The 20,771-nt window shown below is 44.7% G+C and overlaps 1 protein-coding gene across 1 annotated transcript in view; it reads left to right on the top strand.

Moving 5' to 3' along the window:
* The window catches only part of SLC35D2 (solute carrier family 35 member D2), a 106,390-nt gene that overhangs the window by 61,314 nt on the left and 24,305 nt on the right, over positions 1–20,771 (top strand). Inside the window, exons 9-10 of the mRNA XM_040355473.1 lie at positions 9,696–9,763; positions 17,763–17,841. Of these exons, the coding sequence (XP_040211407.1) occupies positions 9,696–9,763; positions 17,763–17,841 (147 nt within the window). The remainder of the gene's footprint in view (positions 1–9,695; positions 9,764–17,762; positions 17,842–20,771) is intronic.

The following is a 20,771-nucleotide window of genomic DNA, read 5'->3' on the forward strand; positions in this document are numbered from 1 at the left end:
TTTCTTTTGGTGGTATTTGATCACCTCGGCGGTTTTTATTTTTTGCGCTATAAACAAAAATAGAGCGACAATTTTGAAAAAAATGCAATATTTTTTACTTTTTGCTATAATAAATATCCCCCAAAAACATACATAAAAAAACATTTTTTCCTCAGTTTAGGGCGATACGTATTCTTGTACCTATTTTTGGTAAAAAAAATCGCAATAAGCGTTTATCGATTGGTTTGCGCAAAATTTATAGCGTTTACAAAATAGGGGATAGTTTTATTGCATTTTTATTAATTTTTTTTTTTTACTACTAATGGCGGCGATCAGCGATTTTTTTCGTGACTGCGACATTATGGCGGACACTTCGGACAATTTTGACACATTTTTGGGACCATTGTCATTTTCACAGCAAAAAATGCATTTAAATTGCATTCTTTATTGTGAAAATGACAGTTGCAGTTTGGGAGTTAACCACAGGTGGCGCTGTAGGATTTAGTGTACACTGTGTGTGTGTTTACAACTGTAGGGGGGTGTGGCTGTAGGAATGACGTCATCGATCGAGTCTCCCTATATAAGGGATCACTCGATCGATGCAGCGCCATAGTGAAGCACGGGGAAGCCGTGTTTACACACGGCTCTCCCCGTTCTTCAGCTCCGGGGAGCGATCGCGACGGAGCGGCTATAAACAAATAGCCGCGCCGTCGTCCCGGATCGCTCCCCGAGGGGACCCGACCGCCGCAAGGCGGGGGGGGGGGGGGGTCCCGATCGGACCCCCGACCCACGTCTAGGCAGGGACGTACAGGTACGCCAATGTGCCTGTACGTGCCATTCTGCCGACGTATATGTACATGCGGCGGTCCGGAAGGGGTTAAGGCTGTTTTTCTATTGATTTGATGTAAGTGTGTTTTTATTCCTTTTTAAATAAATCCAATACAGTTTTACACTATGGGAGCTATCTATGTTTTTTTGGCATGATATCTGCTATTGGAATCCATTGAGTCTGTGAGTGTGCTGACCTGAACCATCGTCATTTGGATTTGGCTGGAGCAGATTGAGCTGTTTTATTTCAAGGCTGTCTTTGATCCTCTGTAATAGGGAGGTCATTGAGATCTGGTAAGCAGGCATTTCTCTTGGTGGTGGATCTTATCAAGCAACTTTCAGTGTGAAGGAATCACAGCATATGGAGGAAGGGATTAGAGACTGTTTTCACACGGGTGTTTTAAGTCTCAACTTTATTTCACCAACTTTACACAGACTTCATTTTTTGATTTGTATTTTTCTGGACTTATTTGGTTTATACAACACCAATTAGTTTTATGTAATACCACACTGCTCAGTTCACCGGACTATTACATATATTTATTTCTTTATCGTACATCACGGGACACAGAGCGGCATATTCATTACTATGTGGGTTATATGGAGTACCTTCAGGTGATGGACACTGGCAATCTCAAACAGGAAGTCCCCTCCCTATATATGTAAGGGGGGAACCAATGCGCAAAACCAGCCTGACTGTGGATATTAAAAATTAAGCTAAAATATATAAAAGCAGCAGCCCCTACTAAAATAGTGCTCACGCACCAAAAGACAATGTAAATAGGGGGTAAATAGAGGCGCTTGCCAATTAAAATAAATACTAAATGCCAAATAACGCACAGCAACGTATGAATAGTAATGATTGAATCCAATGTATATGTTTCACTCCTTGTTCCAATACCTTCAAAGCATCTAATTGGAGATGAATGAGGTGGAAATAGTGAAAATTAATAATACAAAAATAAAGACTAAAAATAATAATTGATAGTCAACACAGTAGTAATAATCCAACGGTATCATAAACAGTGATGACGTGAGCAATAAATCCGTGAAAAAATCCAAAAGAACACACAGTGTAAAATCTGGGTGATAAATAATGTTAAAATTAACATCAATGATTGTGAATAAATAATGTTCAGATAAAAATATATAATATGATGAAAAAATTATATATAAAAAAATTATTTAAAAATGTGATGATAAATATTAGAGTGTTCCAAGTCAAACTCTACTTGTGGTAAAAAAGTTCCAAAAGAAAAGTGCAAAAAGACTTATAATAAGGTGCCAATCCAAACTCTTCCAAAAGAGTGCAGATAGTGTTTTATAATAATTAAATGAAGTGCTGCAATCCACCGCACGAAATTCCAGTGTAGTTTAGTGCAGATTCGTGAAGATAATTCCAGCCTCTCACCTCAAAACAGGTTAAACCAGCCTGTTAGATGCAATAAAGGATTCCAGCAGTGTACACTCTAAGGGTCCCTCCAAAACGTCCACCAAGGGTAAAGCTCCAGACCACTCACATGAAAGTAAATGCAAGCTCCATAGTGTAATAAGTTCAACACAATTTTAATGATAGTAAAACAAATATTACACTCACATTTACCAAGGAGTAAAACAGCATGCAGCGAGTGTTTGTGTACAAAGTAGCAGATCTCCGCTCTTAGTCATAGGTATCATAGATACCTATGACTAAGTAGCGTTGATCTGCTACGCAACGCATCAGGTGAAGGAAAGTGCCGTCGGTGACGTCATCTCCGCTCGCGGCCGAGAGCGGAGATCTGCTATCTTCACGAATCTGCACTAAACTACACTGGAATTTCGTGCGGTGGATTGCAGCACTTAATTTAATTATTATAAAACACTATCTGCACTCTTTTGGAAGAGTTTGGATTGGCACCTTATTATAAGTCTTTTTGCACTTTTCTTTTGGAACTTTTTTTACCCCAAGTAGAGTTTGACTTGGAACACTTTATCATCACATTTTTAAATAATTTTTTTATATATAATTTTTTCATCATATTATATATTTTTATCTGAACATTATTTATTCACAATCATTGATGTTAATTTTAACATTATTTATCACCCAGATTTTACACTGTGTGTTCTTTCGGATTTTTTCACGGATTTATTGCTCACGTCATCACTGTTTATGATACCGTTGGATTATTACTACTGTGTTGACTATCAATTATTATTTTTAGTCTTTATTTTTGTATTATTAATTTTCACTATTTCCACCTCATTCATCTCCAATTAGATGCTTTGAAGGTATTGGAACAAGGAGTGAAACATATACATTGGATTCAATCATTACTATTCATACGTTGCTGTGCGTTATTTGGCATTTAGTATTTATTTTAATTGGCAAGCGCCTCTATTTACCCCCTATTTACACCCTCCCTATATAACCCCCTCCCATAGGAGGAGTACCTCAGTTTTTTCGCCAGTGTCTTAGGTGTTGGTCATGGAATAGCTTTGCCTCCACATCCTTGGGATCAAGGCGGGCTAACCAGATCTGTCCAAGGTGCCTCAGAGCCAAAGTGGACAGTACCCGGGCCCCTAACTAGGGGGTTTTGCCCATAATGCTTCTCTTTCAGAGAGCTGGATCCTGGGCCCAGGACTTAGAACCTTTTGGGGTGCCTAAAGTCCCTGTTTGCCAGGATGCTATATGGGTCCAGGACAGTGGGTTCCTTCAAAGGACCCCAGGGCCTGAAGGTCTAGACGCCACCCACAGAGATGGGGGAAGATTGGGCCACTTGCTGTGCAAGGTCCTGCGACATGGAGCAGGTAAGAAGGGGGGGCCTGCGGGACTTGGTTCGTCAGCAGGCTCTCCAGGGGGATCTTTTGGGGAATTTGCCTGAGTATGCTCCTGCATTGGCAGTCTGGGGCCACTATGTCTGTGTAGGACAGGATGGTCTGTGTTTTTATTCCCCATATGTGTGGTCTCCCTGGTCTATGTGTTGCAGGTTCTATCTGGCTGGGCGCTAGGTGGGGTATTAGTGTGTGCCTACTCTTTACCCTGAACTAGGGAGGTGTCTGGGCCTACCTGGAGGTTCTTACCTGGCCGGGTGCCGTGCGGATGTTTCCTCTGTGTCCTGTCCATCTCTCCAGCGTCCCTGCAGCATGCTGCCTCCACCATGGCCCCCCCGTGACACGGGCACGCGTGGGCGCGTGAACAGCGATATAGAAGGAAAAAAAAAAAACGAAATTCGCGCCGTTTTCACAGGGGGGGGGGGGGGGGGGCGGGATGTTGGATCTCAAAAGAGGAAGGGGCGGCCCTTCCTCTGTGCTGTATTAGCTCAGTTTGTTTCTGAGCTCAGGAGAGGAGGACACAGAACGGCAGCAGTGCAAGCCTGATGCACAGTGGCACCCGGTGGCGCAAGGGAGTATTGCAGTTCTGACAAACAGAACTAGCTTTTCAATCTAGCCTAAACAATTCCTTACAGCAGGTGGATTCTTGAAATTTCTCTTGTGGGGAGACAATGTGATTCCGTAGAAAAAAGGAGGAAAAAAGGACTCAGGATCCAAAAATTTTTGGGCATTAGTTGTTCACTGCTGTCCCCTTAAAACCGCATAGTTTTTTCTCCTACCTACATCAGTCGGTTGTTGTAAGTAGGGGTACCTCGGTATTGTACCATGGCTTCCAAAGCATCAGGATCAGGGGAAATGGCAAGAGGTGCCAGAGAACAAAAGGGTTCCCCCTCAGATTCTGAAGGTTCGAGTCGGGAAATGCCTGTACTCTCCCCACAAATTATTCCAGTAGTGGGTGCCTTGGTTGAGCCATTAGGGGGGTCTGGTGCTGAGGCTAGATCAGATCCACCCAACCCTGTGTTTGTCACAGAGGGAATGCTAGCCCTTTCCTTAGGGGGACTAGAGAAGAGATTGGCAACTATGATAGTCAATTCCATGTCGGGCAAGAAGCGGACTAGGTCTCCATCACCTGGGGGTGTACCCCCAGATACTGAGGTTCTCTCCCTTGGAGAATTAGAATCTCAGGAGAATCATTCAGACCAGGACCATGAGGGTTCAGGGAATGAGGAGTCTACTTATGAGGAGCCAGTCTCGGCCTCCCATGCGGAGAGCTTGTGGATTCAGTCATTGACAGACATGGTCCACCTGGCATTTAAGTTGCCCTTACCGGAGCCTCAGGCTTCGGCGGTATCATCCTTAGGTTCATTGAAAGCGCCTTTGAACAACGCTGTTTTTCCGGTCCATCCTCTTTTAGAGGAACTGATCTTTCAGGATTGGATACGACCAGATAGAATCTTTTTACCACCTAAAAGATTTTCCATCATCTACCCTATGGAAGAAAAATTTTCCAAGAAGTGGGCTCTCCCAGCTGTGGATGCCGCCATCTCTTGTGTAAATAAATCTTTAACTTGCCCGGTGGAAAACATACAGATGTTTAAAGAGCCGGTGGATAAGCGTTTTGAGACACTTTTAAAGGCATCCTTTGCTACGGCAGGTGCAGTGATACAGCCAGCAGTGGCTGCTATTGGGGTTTGTCAGGCGTTAACAGACCAGACAAAACAGATGCTTAAAGACATTCCTGCCCAGCAGGCAGAAGAATTATCGGATATTCCTAGAGCTCTGTGCTTTGCGGTGGATGCTATAAAGGACTCCATTCAGCAGGCGTCTCGTTTGTCACTATTTTTAGTACACATGAGAAGGCTCTTATGGTTAAAGAACTGGGCGGCTGAGCCCCCATGCAAAAAGCTTCTGGCAGGTTTTCCCTTCCATGGAGGTCGACTCTTCGGAGAGGATCTAGATAAATATATTCAGACTATATCGAGTGGCAAAAGTACCCTTTTACCAGTCAAAAAGAAGTTTCGGGGACCTGCGTTCAAAAGGCAGCTCTCCCCTGTTCCGGGGCCCTCCAATTCCAGGCAGTATCGACGGCCTCCTGCGAGATCAAACTTTAACAATAAGTCGCAGGGACAGGCCTCTGGGGGCAAGAAGCAGTGGTATCGTAAGCCAGCAAAGCCAGCCCCTAAATCTGCCTTATGAAGGGGCGCCCCCACCCACAAAGGTGGGGGGAAGGCTTCGTCTTTTTGCGGAGGTTTGGGAAGCCGATATCCCCGACAGATGGGTCCGGTCTTCCGTGGCCACAGGCTACAGATTAGAGTTTCTAAAGTTTCCTCCACCTCATTATCAGGAGTCAAGGGTACCGAACGATCCAACAAAAAAGGCCTCTTTACTGGCGGCGTTGGATCATCTGCTTTGCCAGGGCGTGATAGTAGAGGTACCAGCCCAAGAGCAAGGGCTAGGGTTCTACTCCAATCTGTTTACCGTTCCAAAGCCCAACGGCGATGTCAGGCCAATTTTGGACCTAAAGGGTTTAAACGTTTACCTAAGGGTTCGTTCTTTCCGGATGGAATCTGTTCGGTCAGCAGCCGCCGCACTCCAGAAAGATGACTTTCTGGCGTCCATAGACATAAAGGATGCTTACCTTCATGTGCCAATTTTTCAGCCACATCAAAGATTTCTCCGCTTCACGGTGGCCCAGCGTCATTTCCAATTTGTGGTGCTCCCTTTCGGGCTGGCTACGGCCCCCCGGGTATTCACAAAGGTCCTAGCTCCGATCCTAGCCAATCTAAGGGTCCAAGGGGTCACGGTCCTAGCCTACCTGGACGACCTCCTAGTCATAGATCACTCGTCTCCTTGCCTGGAACGAGCAGTGGCCCTCACGGTTCAGTACCTCGAGAGGTTCGGTTGGGTCCTAAACCGAGAAAAATCAGCATTCCAACCCACAAGACGGTTGGAATACCTCGGGCATTACGTTAGACACAGAACAGCAAAGAGTGTTCCTGCCTCTGGTAAAGGTCGAGGCCATCAAAGACTTGATACATCTGGTTCTAAGCAAAAGAGAACCAACTATTCGCCTATGTATGCGACTACTAGGCAAGCTAGTGGCCACGTTCGAGGCGGTACCTTACGCTCAAAGCCACTCTGTCAGCATGGAGCAAGAGGCCACAGGCCTTGAAATTTCCTTTGCCACTCTCATCAAGAGTCCGGCAAAGTCTGTGCTGGTGGTTAAATCCTCAGAATCTACTGAAGGGAAAATCTTTCAGCCCCGTGGCCTGGAAGATAGTGACCACAGATGCCAGCCTGAGGGGCTGGGGAGCGATCTTGGATGGTTGCACTCGCCAAGGTACTTGGGCACAGGCGGAGAGGCAGTTGCCCATCAATATCTTGGAGCTCAGAGCTGCTCGGCTAGCCCTCGAGGCTTGGACAGCCAAATTGCAGGGGTTCCCAGTGAGGATACAATCGGACAATGCCACAGCTGTGGCATATATAAACCACCAAGGGGGAACCAAGAGTCAGGCAGCTCAGAGAGAGGTGAGCTTGATTTTCCTGTGGGCAGAAGCTCATGTGCCCTGCATATCGGCAATATTCATTCCCGGGGTGGACAACCTGCAGGCGGACTTCTTGAGTCGTCAGACTCTGTCGCCAGGGGAATGGTCTCTGCATCCGCAAATTTTTCAGATAATCTGCCAGAGGTGGGGAATGCCGGACGTGGATGTCATGGCATCGAGATTCAACAAGAAGCTAGACAGGTTCATGTCCCGGACACGGGATGGCCTGCGGAGCCGATGCGTTGGTTTGCCCTTGGCATCAGTTCAAACTTCTATATGCCTTTCCCCCGCTACAGTTGCTACCCCGCCTGTTACGCAGGATCAGGGTGGAGCACAAACCAGTCATCCTGGTAGCTCCAGCATGGCCCAGGAGGGCATGGTACTCACTAATCCTAAAGATGGCAGTGGGAGACCCTTGGACGCTTCCTCTACGGCCAGACCTACTCTCGCAAGGCCCGATCCTCCACCCTGCATTACAGCGTCTAAATTTGATGGCCTGGCGGCTGAATCCCTGATTCTCAGGGGTAGAGGGCTGTCTAGGCAGGTAATTTCTACCCTGATCAGGGCTAGAAAGCCGGTCTCCAGGGTGATTTATTACAGGGTCTGGAAGGCCTACGTAGGCTGGTGTGAGTCCAAGAAATGGCTTTCCCGCAAGTATACCATCAAAGGACAGATTTCAGCTTTGTCAGTGTGGTTTTAGAGGCCGTTGGCCACCCACTCGCTGATTAAGACCTTCATTCAGGGGGTCTTACGTATTAATCCTCCGGTTAAGTCACCACTTTGTCCGTGGGACTTGAATCTTGTTCTGTCAACTCTACAGAAACAACCTTTTGAGCCGTTGGCTGAAGTTACTTTGGTTTTACTAACAAGGAAGTTGGTATTTCTGGTCGCCATAGTTTCCGCCAGAAGAGTGTCAGAATTGGCAGCCTTATCCTGTAAGGAGCCATATCTTATTCTGCATAAGGACAGGGTGGTTCTCCATCCTCATCCTTCCTTTTTACCAAAGGTTATATCCAGTTTTCACCTGAACCAGGATTTGGTATTACCATCCTTCTTTCCGAAGCCCACTTCCAGAAAGGAAGGGTTGCTGCATACCTTGGATATTGTCAGGGCCATGAAGGCCTATCTTAAAGCTACAGAGAAGATTCGGAAAACAGATGTGTTGTTCATTTTGCCAGATGGGCCCAAGAAAGGGCAGGCAGCTGCAAAATCCACCATCTCGAGATGGATTAAACAGTTAATTACTCAGGCCTACGGCTTGAAGAGGTTGCCTCCTCCTTTGTAAAGGCTCATTCTACCAGGGCCATGGGCGCCTCCTGGGCAGCACACCATCAGATCTCTATGGCTCAAGTATGCAAGGCGGCAACCTGGTCTTCAGTCCACACGTTTACAAAATTTTACCAGTTGGACGTAAGAAGGAACACAGATACAGCCTTTGGGCAGGCAGTGCTGCAGGCTGCGATTTAAGACCCTCAGAATCGGGGGCACCCTTGAGTTAAAATTTAAATTTAAGTTTAATTTTTCTCGACTAAGTTGGATTTATTATTATTATTTGAGTATACCTCTAAATTAAATCCTTTTGTCTTGGGAAGATGTCTCCCTCCCCTCATTAAAAGCATTGCTTTGGGACATCCCACATAGTAATGAATATGCCGCTCTGTGTCCCGTGATGTATGATAAATAAAAAGGGATTTTTAATACAGCTTACCTGTAAAATCCTTTTCTTGGAGTACATCACGGGACACAGAGCTCCCACCCCTCTTTTGGGGAACATTTTGGGAGGCATACTGCTTGCTACAAAACTGAGGTACTCCTCCTATGGGAGGGGGTTATATAGGGAGGGGACTTCCTGTTTGAGATTGCCAGTGTCCATCACCTGAAGGTACTCCATATAACCCACATAGTAATGAATATGCCGCTCTGTGTCCCGTGATGTACTCCAAGAAAAGGATTTTACAGGTAAGCTGTATTAAAAATCCCTTTTTTTGTGTTTTCACACATTCATGTGCACCAATTGGTAATATTATTTTTGCCTAAATTTTGTGCTGACAAATTGCAGTTAGCGCAACCTATATATTTATCACTTTTGTTCACTGTTTTGTTAATCAGCAGGTTTGCAGCTTTCTTATTTTCACAGATACACTTGTTTACCATTCATATTGGGATTTAATCTTTATAGCATGTTTTATCGCAGTTTATTTTTCCATATATATATTCAAACATTTCGGTCTTTTTCTCAGCTGTGGTCAAATGTCAGCAAAATAAAAGCTCTATTTGTGTGATACAAATGATATAAATTTATTTTAAGTACAGTGTTGCATGACCACACAGTTGCCAATTCACAATAACGCCACACCTGGCTTAGAGAGTCTTCTTTTCCTCTTTCAGTTGCTCAGTTGTATGTTTCCTCAAAGGATACAAGTAACCAAATTTTCTGACAGTAAAGAATGCGTGCTTTAATAACAATACTGCCCTTATCTGCATTGATATTGCCTTGAGTAAAATACTGTATATGACCTTTTGTTTTAGGCAATGCAGTATACTGAGTGGACAAGCATTTCCTTTGTTTTTCAATTCCTCCTTTCCTGTTTATTGGGGTAAGTTGTGTATGTATGTGCCCTTACTCCTCATTGCAGCTATGAAGCTAAATTAAATTAAATTAAATTAAGTTGCATTTATAACAACGTACTTTCACATGTGTATGGTCCTCTGAGGGCAGATACATTCTATGACATTATTAGATGTGTTCCATACTTTATCCAGGATTTTTTTTGTAAGCGGAGGATTGCATTCTCAAAGTAGACTTTCTTACCTTGTGCCATGTAATATGCTTTAATAACAAAACAAATATATAGTGTAGTGTAGCACCCTTGAATGTGTGCTTGAATGTGTGCTAGAAGTAGAGTAGGAAAATGTTGTTTAGTTCAGGGCTAAGCCTGAGCTATGTAATCTGGGTCAGGGTTTTTTAAGGTTCAGGGCTGGGTGACTGAATGAGTGAGTGAGTGAGTGAGTGACTTGTATAGCGCAGCAATTGCGAACTTAATTGCCTCAAGGCGCTTGGGATCCAGCGTCGTAGCGGTCTTTCAGAACTCATCCTGGCAGTTCTCTGTTGCCTCCGCCCGGTCTAGAAGCTGAAAGGATACTGCCATAACACATGGGAGAAAGTCTTTCCTGGAGGCACGGCAGCAAGAGTGCGGACAGAGTGAGTTGTCAAGACTGTGGGGACTAACAAAGAGGGGAGACTGCCACATCTAGCCAGTATCCCTTGAAGACAGCAGTGTGCCCAACTCTTTGGCCTTTCCCTAGAGATCTCCTGAGAGTCAGCTGTGTGGGCGGGTGAAGAGTCAGCCAGGTGGGCTGATGGGCAGAGATAGCCAGAAGGGCTAGTGAAAGGGGTACCTGCAGCCAGGTGGGTTGGCAGTGACTGAAGAGGTGGTGCTGGAATCAGTGACCACAGAGGAGAAGTTACAAGCTGTTTCACTGCAACTATACTACACAAAAAGGGGCTACGAGTTCCTGCCTGTAATGGGCTATTGCTAATCTGACTGAAAGTCTGTCAGATCATTCAAGTGATTCAGCTGAAGAAAACAAGTGTGTGCAGGAGGAAAGTGAAGGAGACTGTATATACTGTATGTGTATATAGGAAGATGTCCCTGAAGTTTTGCTAAGGTCAAGTAACCTCCCATCCCTATTAACCCTAAAACCCTAAAAAAAAAAAAAAAAAATCAGATTGTTCCCTGTCTCTGGGTGCTTGTGAAGATTTGGTGTCCCTGGCTTTGCAGGAGTGGGGGATCTGAATTCATCAGAAGTCCCTATGGGGGTGTACTACAGTAAGCTAGCTCTTTTTTAGATGCATTTTTCACTTTTCTTATAAAGCACATAAGGGAATATTTGTAAATATTCAAAAAACATTATGGGCCAGATTCAGATAGATCAGCGGATCTTTAGATCCGCGTAATCTATCTGATTTAAGATCCGCCGCCGCAAGTTTTAGAGGCAAGTGGGTAATTCACAAAACACTTACCTCCAAACTTGCGGCGGCGGATCGTAATTCCTCCGGCGGAATTAAAATTCCGCGGCTAGGGGGAGTGTGCTATTCAAATCAGGCGCGTCCCCGCGCCAATCGAATAGCGCATGCGCCGTCCGGAAAATTTTCCCACCGTGCATTGCTCCAAATGACGTCATTGGTTTCGACGCTTACGTAAATGACGTCCATCCGTATTCGCGAACGACTTACGCAAACAACGTAAAAAATTCAAATTTCGTCGCGGGAACGACGGCCATACTTAACATTGGCTGCGCCTTATAGAAGCAGGGGTAACTATGCGCCGGGAAAACCCTTACGTAAACGTCGTGAAAACACTGCGTCAGGCCCGCATATGTTCGCGAATTGGCGTATTTTGCTGATTTACATATTCTCTGCGTAAATCAGCGAGAACGCCCCCAGCGGCCATTTTTAAATTGCAGTTAAGATCCGACGGTGTAACACAGTTACACCTGTCGGATCTTAGGCATATCTATGCGTAACTGAGTCTAAAAATCAGTCGCATAGATACGACCGGCCTAACTCAGAGATACGACGGCGTATCTCTCTCTGAATCTGGCCCCCTAATCTTGATTATGTGGCCCTAAAGTGGTAATAAACCCAAAAGCAAACATTTATTACATTGCTGCATACCAATTATTAGATGTGATGGCTGCATTCGTTTTTTTTATTTGTCTTTCTTCCTTCTTGGTGATATAGCCAGTGAGTCTGTTGTTTTCCAATAGAGCAAGCTGTTCTGCATATATAACAGTTAGGAGGGTTGAGACAAACCATTTAACACTGACAGAGGTGCTTACAACTATCAGGTTTTATTTATTTATGTAAAACCTTTATCCCAAAAAGGAAAAAAAACTGAGCTGGATTTTGGCTTCAATCTGCTAATGCACCCAACACTACACTCCCCCTAGACTGATAATTAAAGATGGGCTCGGGTATGTTCGGGATCCCGCCAGGAAGCTGACACTGCACACGACTAATCACAGGCAGTGAGACATTTCTCGATTGGTGTAGCTGCAGATCGAAAAATGTCTCACTGCCTGTCATTAGTCGTGTGCAGTGTCGGCTTACTGGCAGAATCGGGCAGGTGGGACCCTGAATACACCCAAGCGCATTCCTACTAACAATGCCGGTGTCCTAAGGTGTTTCTGGATTTTCATCCAGAGTAAAGGCACTCTAATACAGGGGGTGTGTTACTGGCTAGATCACCAGGTATAAACTGAGGGAAAAAAGCCCCCTCAAGTGCAGCCACCACATGCAGTGATTGGCAAGCTGCAATATATTTCATTTTTGTTTCCGGTTTAATACCACTTTCCTCAGTTTTCTTCTAGGTCAGCCCTTGAGAAATGGAGCTCCTTCTTCCAAACAGAAAATAGGTTGCCAATTTAACCCTTTTAATGTGGTTCCTAGTCAGTCTTCGTGTTTCCTCCACCTGGAGGAGACCTGTTGCCTGAAGCACCGCTGGAGGCTCCATCTTCCAAGGGCTGAACTGGGGCATTGGTTTCTCAGGGGCAGCAGGGAGGAAGCAGTGGGATCAAAAAGTGGGGAAGAGGGCGCTAGTGTAAATAGTACCTATTTGGGACACCCTCGGTGGGAGGATCCCAATGGTATGGGTGAGATAAGATAAATTAAAAAAATAAATAAACACTCCGGTGGACAAAAAAATCATACAGAAATTAAATCTCTACCACATTGTGTGCAGTGATTTATCATTCAAAAACCAGTGAAATATTTATATGCAACAAACTGGTGTCTTATATAAAAATAGGTGTAACCAATGAATGTGCAAAAACGGTTCTGCGTCTCTTGAGTGGCACCTCAAAAACACAAAAAAACTGAAAAAACACAGTCCATAAGTGATTGCCTCCGCAGGTGAATTTAATTAAAAAAATCATCAAATCATGCAAAGAGTCTTTAGTGATATTGCAGCCACCACCATCTACTGGGACTTCACCCGATGTGCTCTTGACAGGGAATATGCTTACTAGATAAAGTGGACCCCTTTAATGAAAAAGTGGGTCTATAAGGCTGAGCAGGTCTAAGTGCCTGCACAATATTCACAACCGTTCAGACTGCTATCGATCATATGACCAATGGTATCCAGGAATCCATCCACAAAATAAACAGGAGAAAGCTATAGTGCATTAAAGTTTTAATAAAAAATCTTGACAATAAAAAGCTGATTGGCCCCTTACTTTTGTGGGTGCCTGCCCGGCACTAGGACTGCATGCGTCTTTAAACAGGACCTTGTCTGTATCTCGTAGGTCACTGTGTGTGGACAGCGCATTCGTTGCTGCAGAGTGTGAGTGCGGGATCAGCTGGTGAGCGGGGATGTCAGACTAGCCTCCGACATATGTTTAGTGGGTTTCCACGTCATCAGGGGGACGAAATTACATCCACCTTTAAAGAGTTAAAAAAGTTAATTTTAGGTGTTAGATCTCCAGCCTATCCATCTGGGAGTTCATCTCCAATACCCTCGCTAGGGTCAGTCGTCTCGGGGTCAAGTAGACACAGACGGCTTGTATTCAAAACTATATATGAATCACTGGAAATCGAGAAAGAAAAATAACTTCCTACCAAGCATGATTTAATGTACCAGGGTCCAAGGAAAAATAAGTCCAATGTGTTCCCAGTCCACCAGGTGATGTTGGAGGTGGTGAGGAAAGAATGGGCAGACCCAGAAGAGGGAACCGTTTTTGCAGCCAGACACAAAATGATTCCTTTTTGACAATGACCCACAGGTGGTATGGAACAAAAATCCTAAATTGGATGCTCCACTATCAAAGGTCTCCAGGAAATCATCATTGGCCTTTGAGAACATGGGTCACCTGAAAGATTGCATGGACAAAAGGAGGGACATTGTCCTGAAGATAGCCTGGCAAACAAGTCTCGCCAGCCTGAAGCCTAAGCTTGCCACAACATGCGTGGCAAGAAACCTTGACTTCTGGCTTTTCCAACTTCAGGACCACGTCAAAAACCGAACTCCTAGGAATGGAATCCTGAGGTCCCTGCTGGCTATATAGCGGATGCACCTGCAGAATCAGTTAAACTTACGGCAAGATTAGGGGCTCTAACAGTAGCAGCTAGAAGAGCTATTTAGCTGAAGACATGGATGGTGGACCCCACATCCAAGTTAAGGCTGTGTAAGCTCCCGTTTTCCAGAGATCTGCTGTTCGGGACAAGGTTGGACGAAGTCCTGGAGAGAACGGTGGACAGAAAGAGAGAACTTTTCTGACTGAAAAAAGCCCTGCAGAAGCGTTTTTTTTTAAGACAAAGGGAGCGATCTCAAGACAAAAGGAAAGATCACCCCAAGAAGCATGGTCAGGTCACAAGGGGAAGCCAAAGAGCAATGTACTCTTTGACCCTTTTGGCCAAACCCCAAAGCAACAGTGCCTACAAGATTTCAATAGGGGGAAGATTGGCTACCTTCCTACCTCAATGGCGAAAGATGACAGTCAACACTTATGTTTTAAACATCATCGCCAGGGGTTACGTGTTGTAATTCAACAACTTTCACCAGAGAGATTTCTTCTGATGAAGCTTCCCAGAGATCCCAAGACAGCGCGTGCTCCATTGATTCTGGGAGAAATGGTAGACCAGAAGGTCCTTGTTGCAGTCCGGGAAAAAGAAAAACGACAAAGCTTCTATTCGCACGTATTTGTCATCAAGAAACCCTCCGGGAAGTTTCGACTAATTTAAAATCTAAAACCCCTGAATCAAGTGAATCGATCCAAAAAATTCCGCATGGAATTGATATTCTCAGTAAAAAATATTCTTCAACCAGGAACCTTCATGGCGACCATGGACCTCATGGATGCCTATCTCCACATTCCCATATGAGAAGAGTCCCAGAGATACCTAAAGTTGACGGTGGAGATAGAAGGAAAAGAATACCATTTCCAGAGCAGGGCTGTCCCCTCCGGCCTATCCTCTTCCCCGAGTTTACTCACCAAGGTCCTAGCAGAGGCCCTGGCCCCTCTAAGGTTGAAGGGAATGACAATAGTCCCCTATTTGGACGATCTGCTCTTTATGGGACTGTCAAAAGTACAGCTTGCAAAAGACCTGGCGGAGGCCCAACAATGGCTGAAGTCGTTGGGGTGTATCCTAAACATCGAAAATCAAATCTTTGCCCTGCCCAGAACATAGTTTTTTTTGGGGATATCTTCCCAGTTCCACGGAGCAGAAAACATTTTTACTGGAAGAAAGAGAGTGTGCTATACAGAACAACCTCCCAGTGTCAATTAGGGAGTTGATGTTAGTCCTGGGTCTGACGACCTCGACAATTCTGGAAGTTCAATGGGCAAAGTTTCACCTAAGGCCTCTACAGATTTTCTTCTGCAGCAACAAAAGGATCTAGACAGAACGCTGTTATTCCCAATGTCAGTAAAGAGAACATTCTGGTGGTGAAGGAACCATGCAAATCTGAAACAGGGTTTGAAATGGTCCTTTCCGACCTCGCGTAAATTGACCATGGATGCAACAAGGTGGAGATGGGGAGCCCATCTGTCAGGCCATCCTGCTCAGGGAAAATGGTCCCCAGAAGAAGCCCAGGCGTCCTCAAACTGAAGGGCACTTATGGCGATCTCCAGGGCCATCCATCACTTTCAAGAGCAACTGAAAGGGTGCCACGTCCTAATCTTATCAGACAACGCCATGAAAGTAGTGTATGTGAACAAGCAGGGGGGCACGCGGAGCACTTGCTTATTCAAAAACTCCAATCAGATCTGCCAGTGGGCAGAAAGGAACTTGCTATCACTGATAGCAGTCCACCTCAAGGGGGATTACAACCAAATAGCATATTTCCTCAGCCGCCAAGAAATTGCCCGGGAAGTGTGGGAATCCAGAGGTGTTCACAGAGATCACAGCCCGCTGGGGTATACCAGAAATAGACTTCTTTGCATCTCGGGAAAATGCAAAAGTGGGAGTTTTTACTCGCTAAACCCGTGAGACGGTCCATTGGGGATAGACGCACTTCAAAATTTGTGGGATTTCATGATGTGTTATGCCTTCCCCCCAGTACATCTGATTCCTCAAGTCCTAAATAAATTTGTACAGGAACAGACCTACCTAATGTTAATTGCACCATGCTGGCCTAAAGGAACCTGGTTCTCTCAGCTCCTCAGTCTCTAGGCAGGCCAGTCCTGTTCTTGTTCTTCAGCATCTGCTTTGACACTTTCTATGTTGGATAAAGGTGAATGTGCTACCTGTGTAAATATCCCTGCAGGGGTATATTCTTGGCACTCATTAAAACTTAAAGAGTCACTAAAGGATTTTTTTTTAGCTAAATAGCTTCCTTTACCTTACTGCAGTCCTGTAATGGGAGCTTTCTCTCTGTGGCACTAATCAAGGAGGTGTGATTACTGTGTGTCTTAAACCCCTCAGAACCAATCACTTTCGTTTTACAAACCATCACTGCCCTCTATTGGCTCTGTGTCTCTGTACTTCACAGAAGCATGAAACTAGATGCATAAACGAAACTGAAACTACAGGTACATTATATGATTTTATCTATTTTTAATCATTTTTAAAAGGAATCAGTTAACTATTATGTCTCTATACCCTGTAAAAAGTCATTTCAGCAAAAAAAAATCCTTTACAACTCCTTTAAGGAAGTGACTTGGATAAACTATGAAACATCATCTTTTTCTTATTTTATACAGATTTTATTTTTGAAAAAAAAAAGTTTTTCTCACATAACAAACACAAACCAACAAAAAACTAAATCAAAGCACTATTCTAAACAGTAACAACATCAATACATTGAATGCGTCAACATCTAAATTCTCCCAAAACATTCACAAATATGCATAAATGTTCATAAATATTCATAAACATTCAGACAATTTCAGGAATATTCAAACGTAGCCAGAAGCACCCGTAGGCACTCAGAAGCACTCAAAAGGGCCCAGAAATACTCAGAAGCACTGAAAAGAGCTCAAACATTTCAAGGCACTCAGGAGTACCCAGAAATACTCAAGCATTCAAAAATACTTAGAAAATACCCAGAAATACTCTGGAAACGTCTTCAACATAAGAAAACTAGTGACTGTGACTGACTTCCACTTGCATTACCAGTTACTTTGAATCAGTGGCATTAACTTTTATTTGTAGTTATTTGCTCATCACCAGTGAATAGAAAAATTATATTAAATATAAATACCATGAAGGATAGGAATACTATGGGGTGATATGAAGTGATGTTTTTTCCCATCTGGTTATAATTAACCACTTTTAAATTGAAGCCAGGAATCTCCTAGATCTGTTTTCCTGCTGGAGAAATGTGGTATCACATTGTTATCAACGGTTTGAAGGTTGTCCATGTAGTGTAAATAAATGTGTGACAAGGTTGTATTCTTCCATCCACTAGTTGCAATGCAATTTAAATTAAGCTTGTTATAGGAATGTTTAACTCCAAATGTAAGGATGTGTCTTTTTTTTTAACTACTGATCAATCAAAGAAAAAAATGAAATATGCTTTTTAAAATAGCTGCTAAGGAGATCTAAGTTTATGAAAGTTATTGTTATTTTTTTCATTTTGTGTGTTTTCCCCTCAGATTTTTACTGATTTATGCAATAGTGCTCTGCAGTTACTACAACTCCGCTCTTACCACTACAGTCATTGGCGCACTTAAGGTAACTGAGGTTTGAATTTGTAAGTCTAAGAATTCTTCATAGATTTATTTATTTTATTTTATTTATCTAGCCTTCGCATTTGTTAAATTTGCACATTGTAGGACCTGTGGGCACGTATTGGGCCAATAATGTATTTTTTTAACCCTGTAGCCAAATTAGGCATATCATTTAGTTTGTCCCAGCAGGAAAATTCTTGGTGTAATGTGCCTTCTGTTTACTTGTTTTGTCTTTCCTATACTAAAGCTAAGTGTTGCTATTGAATGTGACAAAAAGGGAATTTTTCCTTCCTGGGCTCCTCTAGGAATACCCATCGGTCAGTCAGGGGCGGATCCAGAGTCTAGTCTCGGGTGGGGCACTACCAGAAAATATTTTTTTTGGGGGCAATTTATATGGGAAATTACTGGTGTTAGCGCTTCAATGATCATGGCACCATGGTTGTTATGGTGTCAGGATGATTGAAGCGCATTATTTATATTATTACATTGTAATATAAAATTAAATGGTTCAATTCACCATAATGCAGAATCAGTGGGTGCCCCGAGTGTGCCGCTTGCCACGTCACCTGCCACCAGATGCAGCTTGTCACTTGCCACGTCGCCTGCCGCACATTGCGGATTGTCACTTGCCACATCACCTGCCACATGTTGCGGAATGCCACTTGCCTGCCACCAGATGCAGATTGTCACTTGCCACGTCACCTGCCACAATGACACTTGCCTGCCACCAGATGCAGATTGTAACTTGCCACGTCACCTGCCACATTTTGCAGATTGTCACGTCACCTGCCACAAGTTGCGGATTGTCACGTGCCACATGTTGCAGATTGTCACTTGCCTGCCACCAGATGCAGATTGCCACTTGCCACCTCACCTGCCACACCTTGCGGATTGTTACTTGCTGAGGTGGTGTTTTGCTTGTCAGAGTGTGTAATCTCTCTCCTGCTGTGAGGGCGGAAGTTACTGCAGGGATGCAGGGCGTGTGCGGGGCGGTGAGAGATGATGTCATCTCTCTGCTCCCCCGGCCGCCGGGTTGTTGATTGGCCAGCCGCCTGCTCTCCCACAGAGCCGACCAGCTGACCGCCCACTCTATGACTCTCACTCCACACCGAGGCACCTGGCAGTCCACGCTGTCACCTGCTCATGGAGCCGCCCGCTCAGACAGAAATTAGTGAAGTGGATTAAAATGACAGCCCCTGAGTTTTCTTAAGGAGATCCACAATGGCAGTCTACATATTTCTGTCTGCAGAGATTTATTTAATATGTGTCTTAAAACCAGGTGTTTTTTTTTTTTTTTTTTTTATATACCGTAATTAAAGTGTATCCAAACCTAAAGACAAAAATTTAATATATTGCAGTTTACCAGTCCATAGATGTGTTGGCTGCATTTGTTTTCTTGATTTTTCAGGCCAGAAATAGTGCAGAAAATATCTGTTGATCTACCCAGAAATACAGTGTTCTTGTTACTATCTGTGCGCTTAAAGCCTTATTCCAAGTCTACTAGTCTTATTAATCCACCAAGTAAATGAAGTGAACAAACAAAGGCAGACATATTTGAAGTCAAGTCTGTGTGACAACTATGGCTCCTTCCATACAATGAAGAAGAAATCATAGACATGAAGGGTAATAACAATGAAAAAAAAAAGCCTGCAAAAGAAAAGTAATGCAGCCATCACATCTAAGGACTTGTTATCTGCAATATATAATTTTTTGTTTTTGGGTTTAGATACAGAAAAAAATAAAGTGGAACAAACATTTCCAATGTTAAAGCGGTTCTCCACCCTAAAGTGGAGTCCCGCTGATCGGAACCCTCCCCCCTCCGGTGTCACATTTGACACCTTTCAGGGGGGAGGGGGGTGCAGATACCTGTCTAAAGACAGGTATTTGCACCCACTTCCGGCCCGGCATTCACGGGCAAAAGACGGGCATTGCGTCACGTCCCGTCGCCCCCCCGTTGTGTGCTGGGAACACTCGGCTCCCAGCACACAGCGGGAGCCAATCAGCGGGCGCGGCGCGACTCGCGCATGCGCCGTAGGGAACCGGGCAGTGAAGCCGCAGTGCTTCACTTCCTGGTTCCCTCACCGTGGATGGAGGGGGGAGCAGCAGGGTGACGAGCGATCGCTCGTGCTCTGCTGCGGACGGCGCTGGACTCCAGGACAGGTAAGTGTCCTTATATTAAAAGTCAGCAGCTGCAGTATTTGTAACTGCTGGCTTTTAATATATTTTTGGGGTGGAACATCCGCTTTAAGATTGGCCAAACATTGCAGACTTTTAACCACGAGGCAAAGAGAAACTTGTCCATCATCCCTCCATTGTTGGAGTGCTGAGACACAAGATCTCAACCAATAATTGGATGTCACATGCACACAGAGAGCTTTGCTCAGACCCTCAGGCACCCGAAAGTTCCGCAACTACAGCCCGCTCAGACTCTCAGGCGCCTGCAACTTCCCGCAACTACAGCCCGCTCAGACTCTCAGGCGCCCACAAGTTTCTGCAACTACAGCCCGCTGAGACCCTCAGGCACCCGAAAGTTCCGCAACTACAGCCCGCTCAGACTCTCAGGTGCCCGCAAGTTCCCGCAACTACAGCCCGCTCAGACTCTCAGGCGCCCGCAAGTTCGCGCAACTACAGCCCACTCAGACTCTCAGGCGCCCAAAAATTCCCGAAACTACAGCCCGCTCAGACTCTTAGGCGCCCGCAAGTTCGCACAACTACAGCCCACTCAGGCGCCCGCAAGTTCCGCAATTACAGCCCGCTCAGACTCTCAGTCGCCCACAAGTTCCGCAACTAAAACTAATTTCTCGGGGGTGGCAATTTCCCCGTTGCCTTCCCCCCCCCCGTATCTGCCCCTGCGGTCAGTGCAGTTACTGACTTATGTCCACCTAAAGTAAATCTAAACATTTTGGAAGAAAATAGTGAGTAGTTAAAACCTCT

Source organism: Rana temporaria, chromosome 1 (assembly GCF_905171775.1).
Source record: "Rana temporaria chromosome 1, aRanTem1.1, whole genome shotgun sequence".
Taxonomy (NCBI): Eukaryota; Metazoa; Chordata; class Amphibia; order Anura; family Ranidae; genus Rana; species Rana temporaria.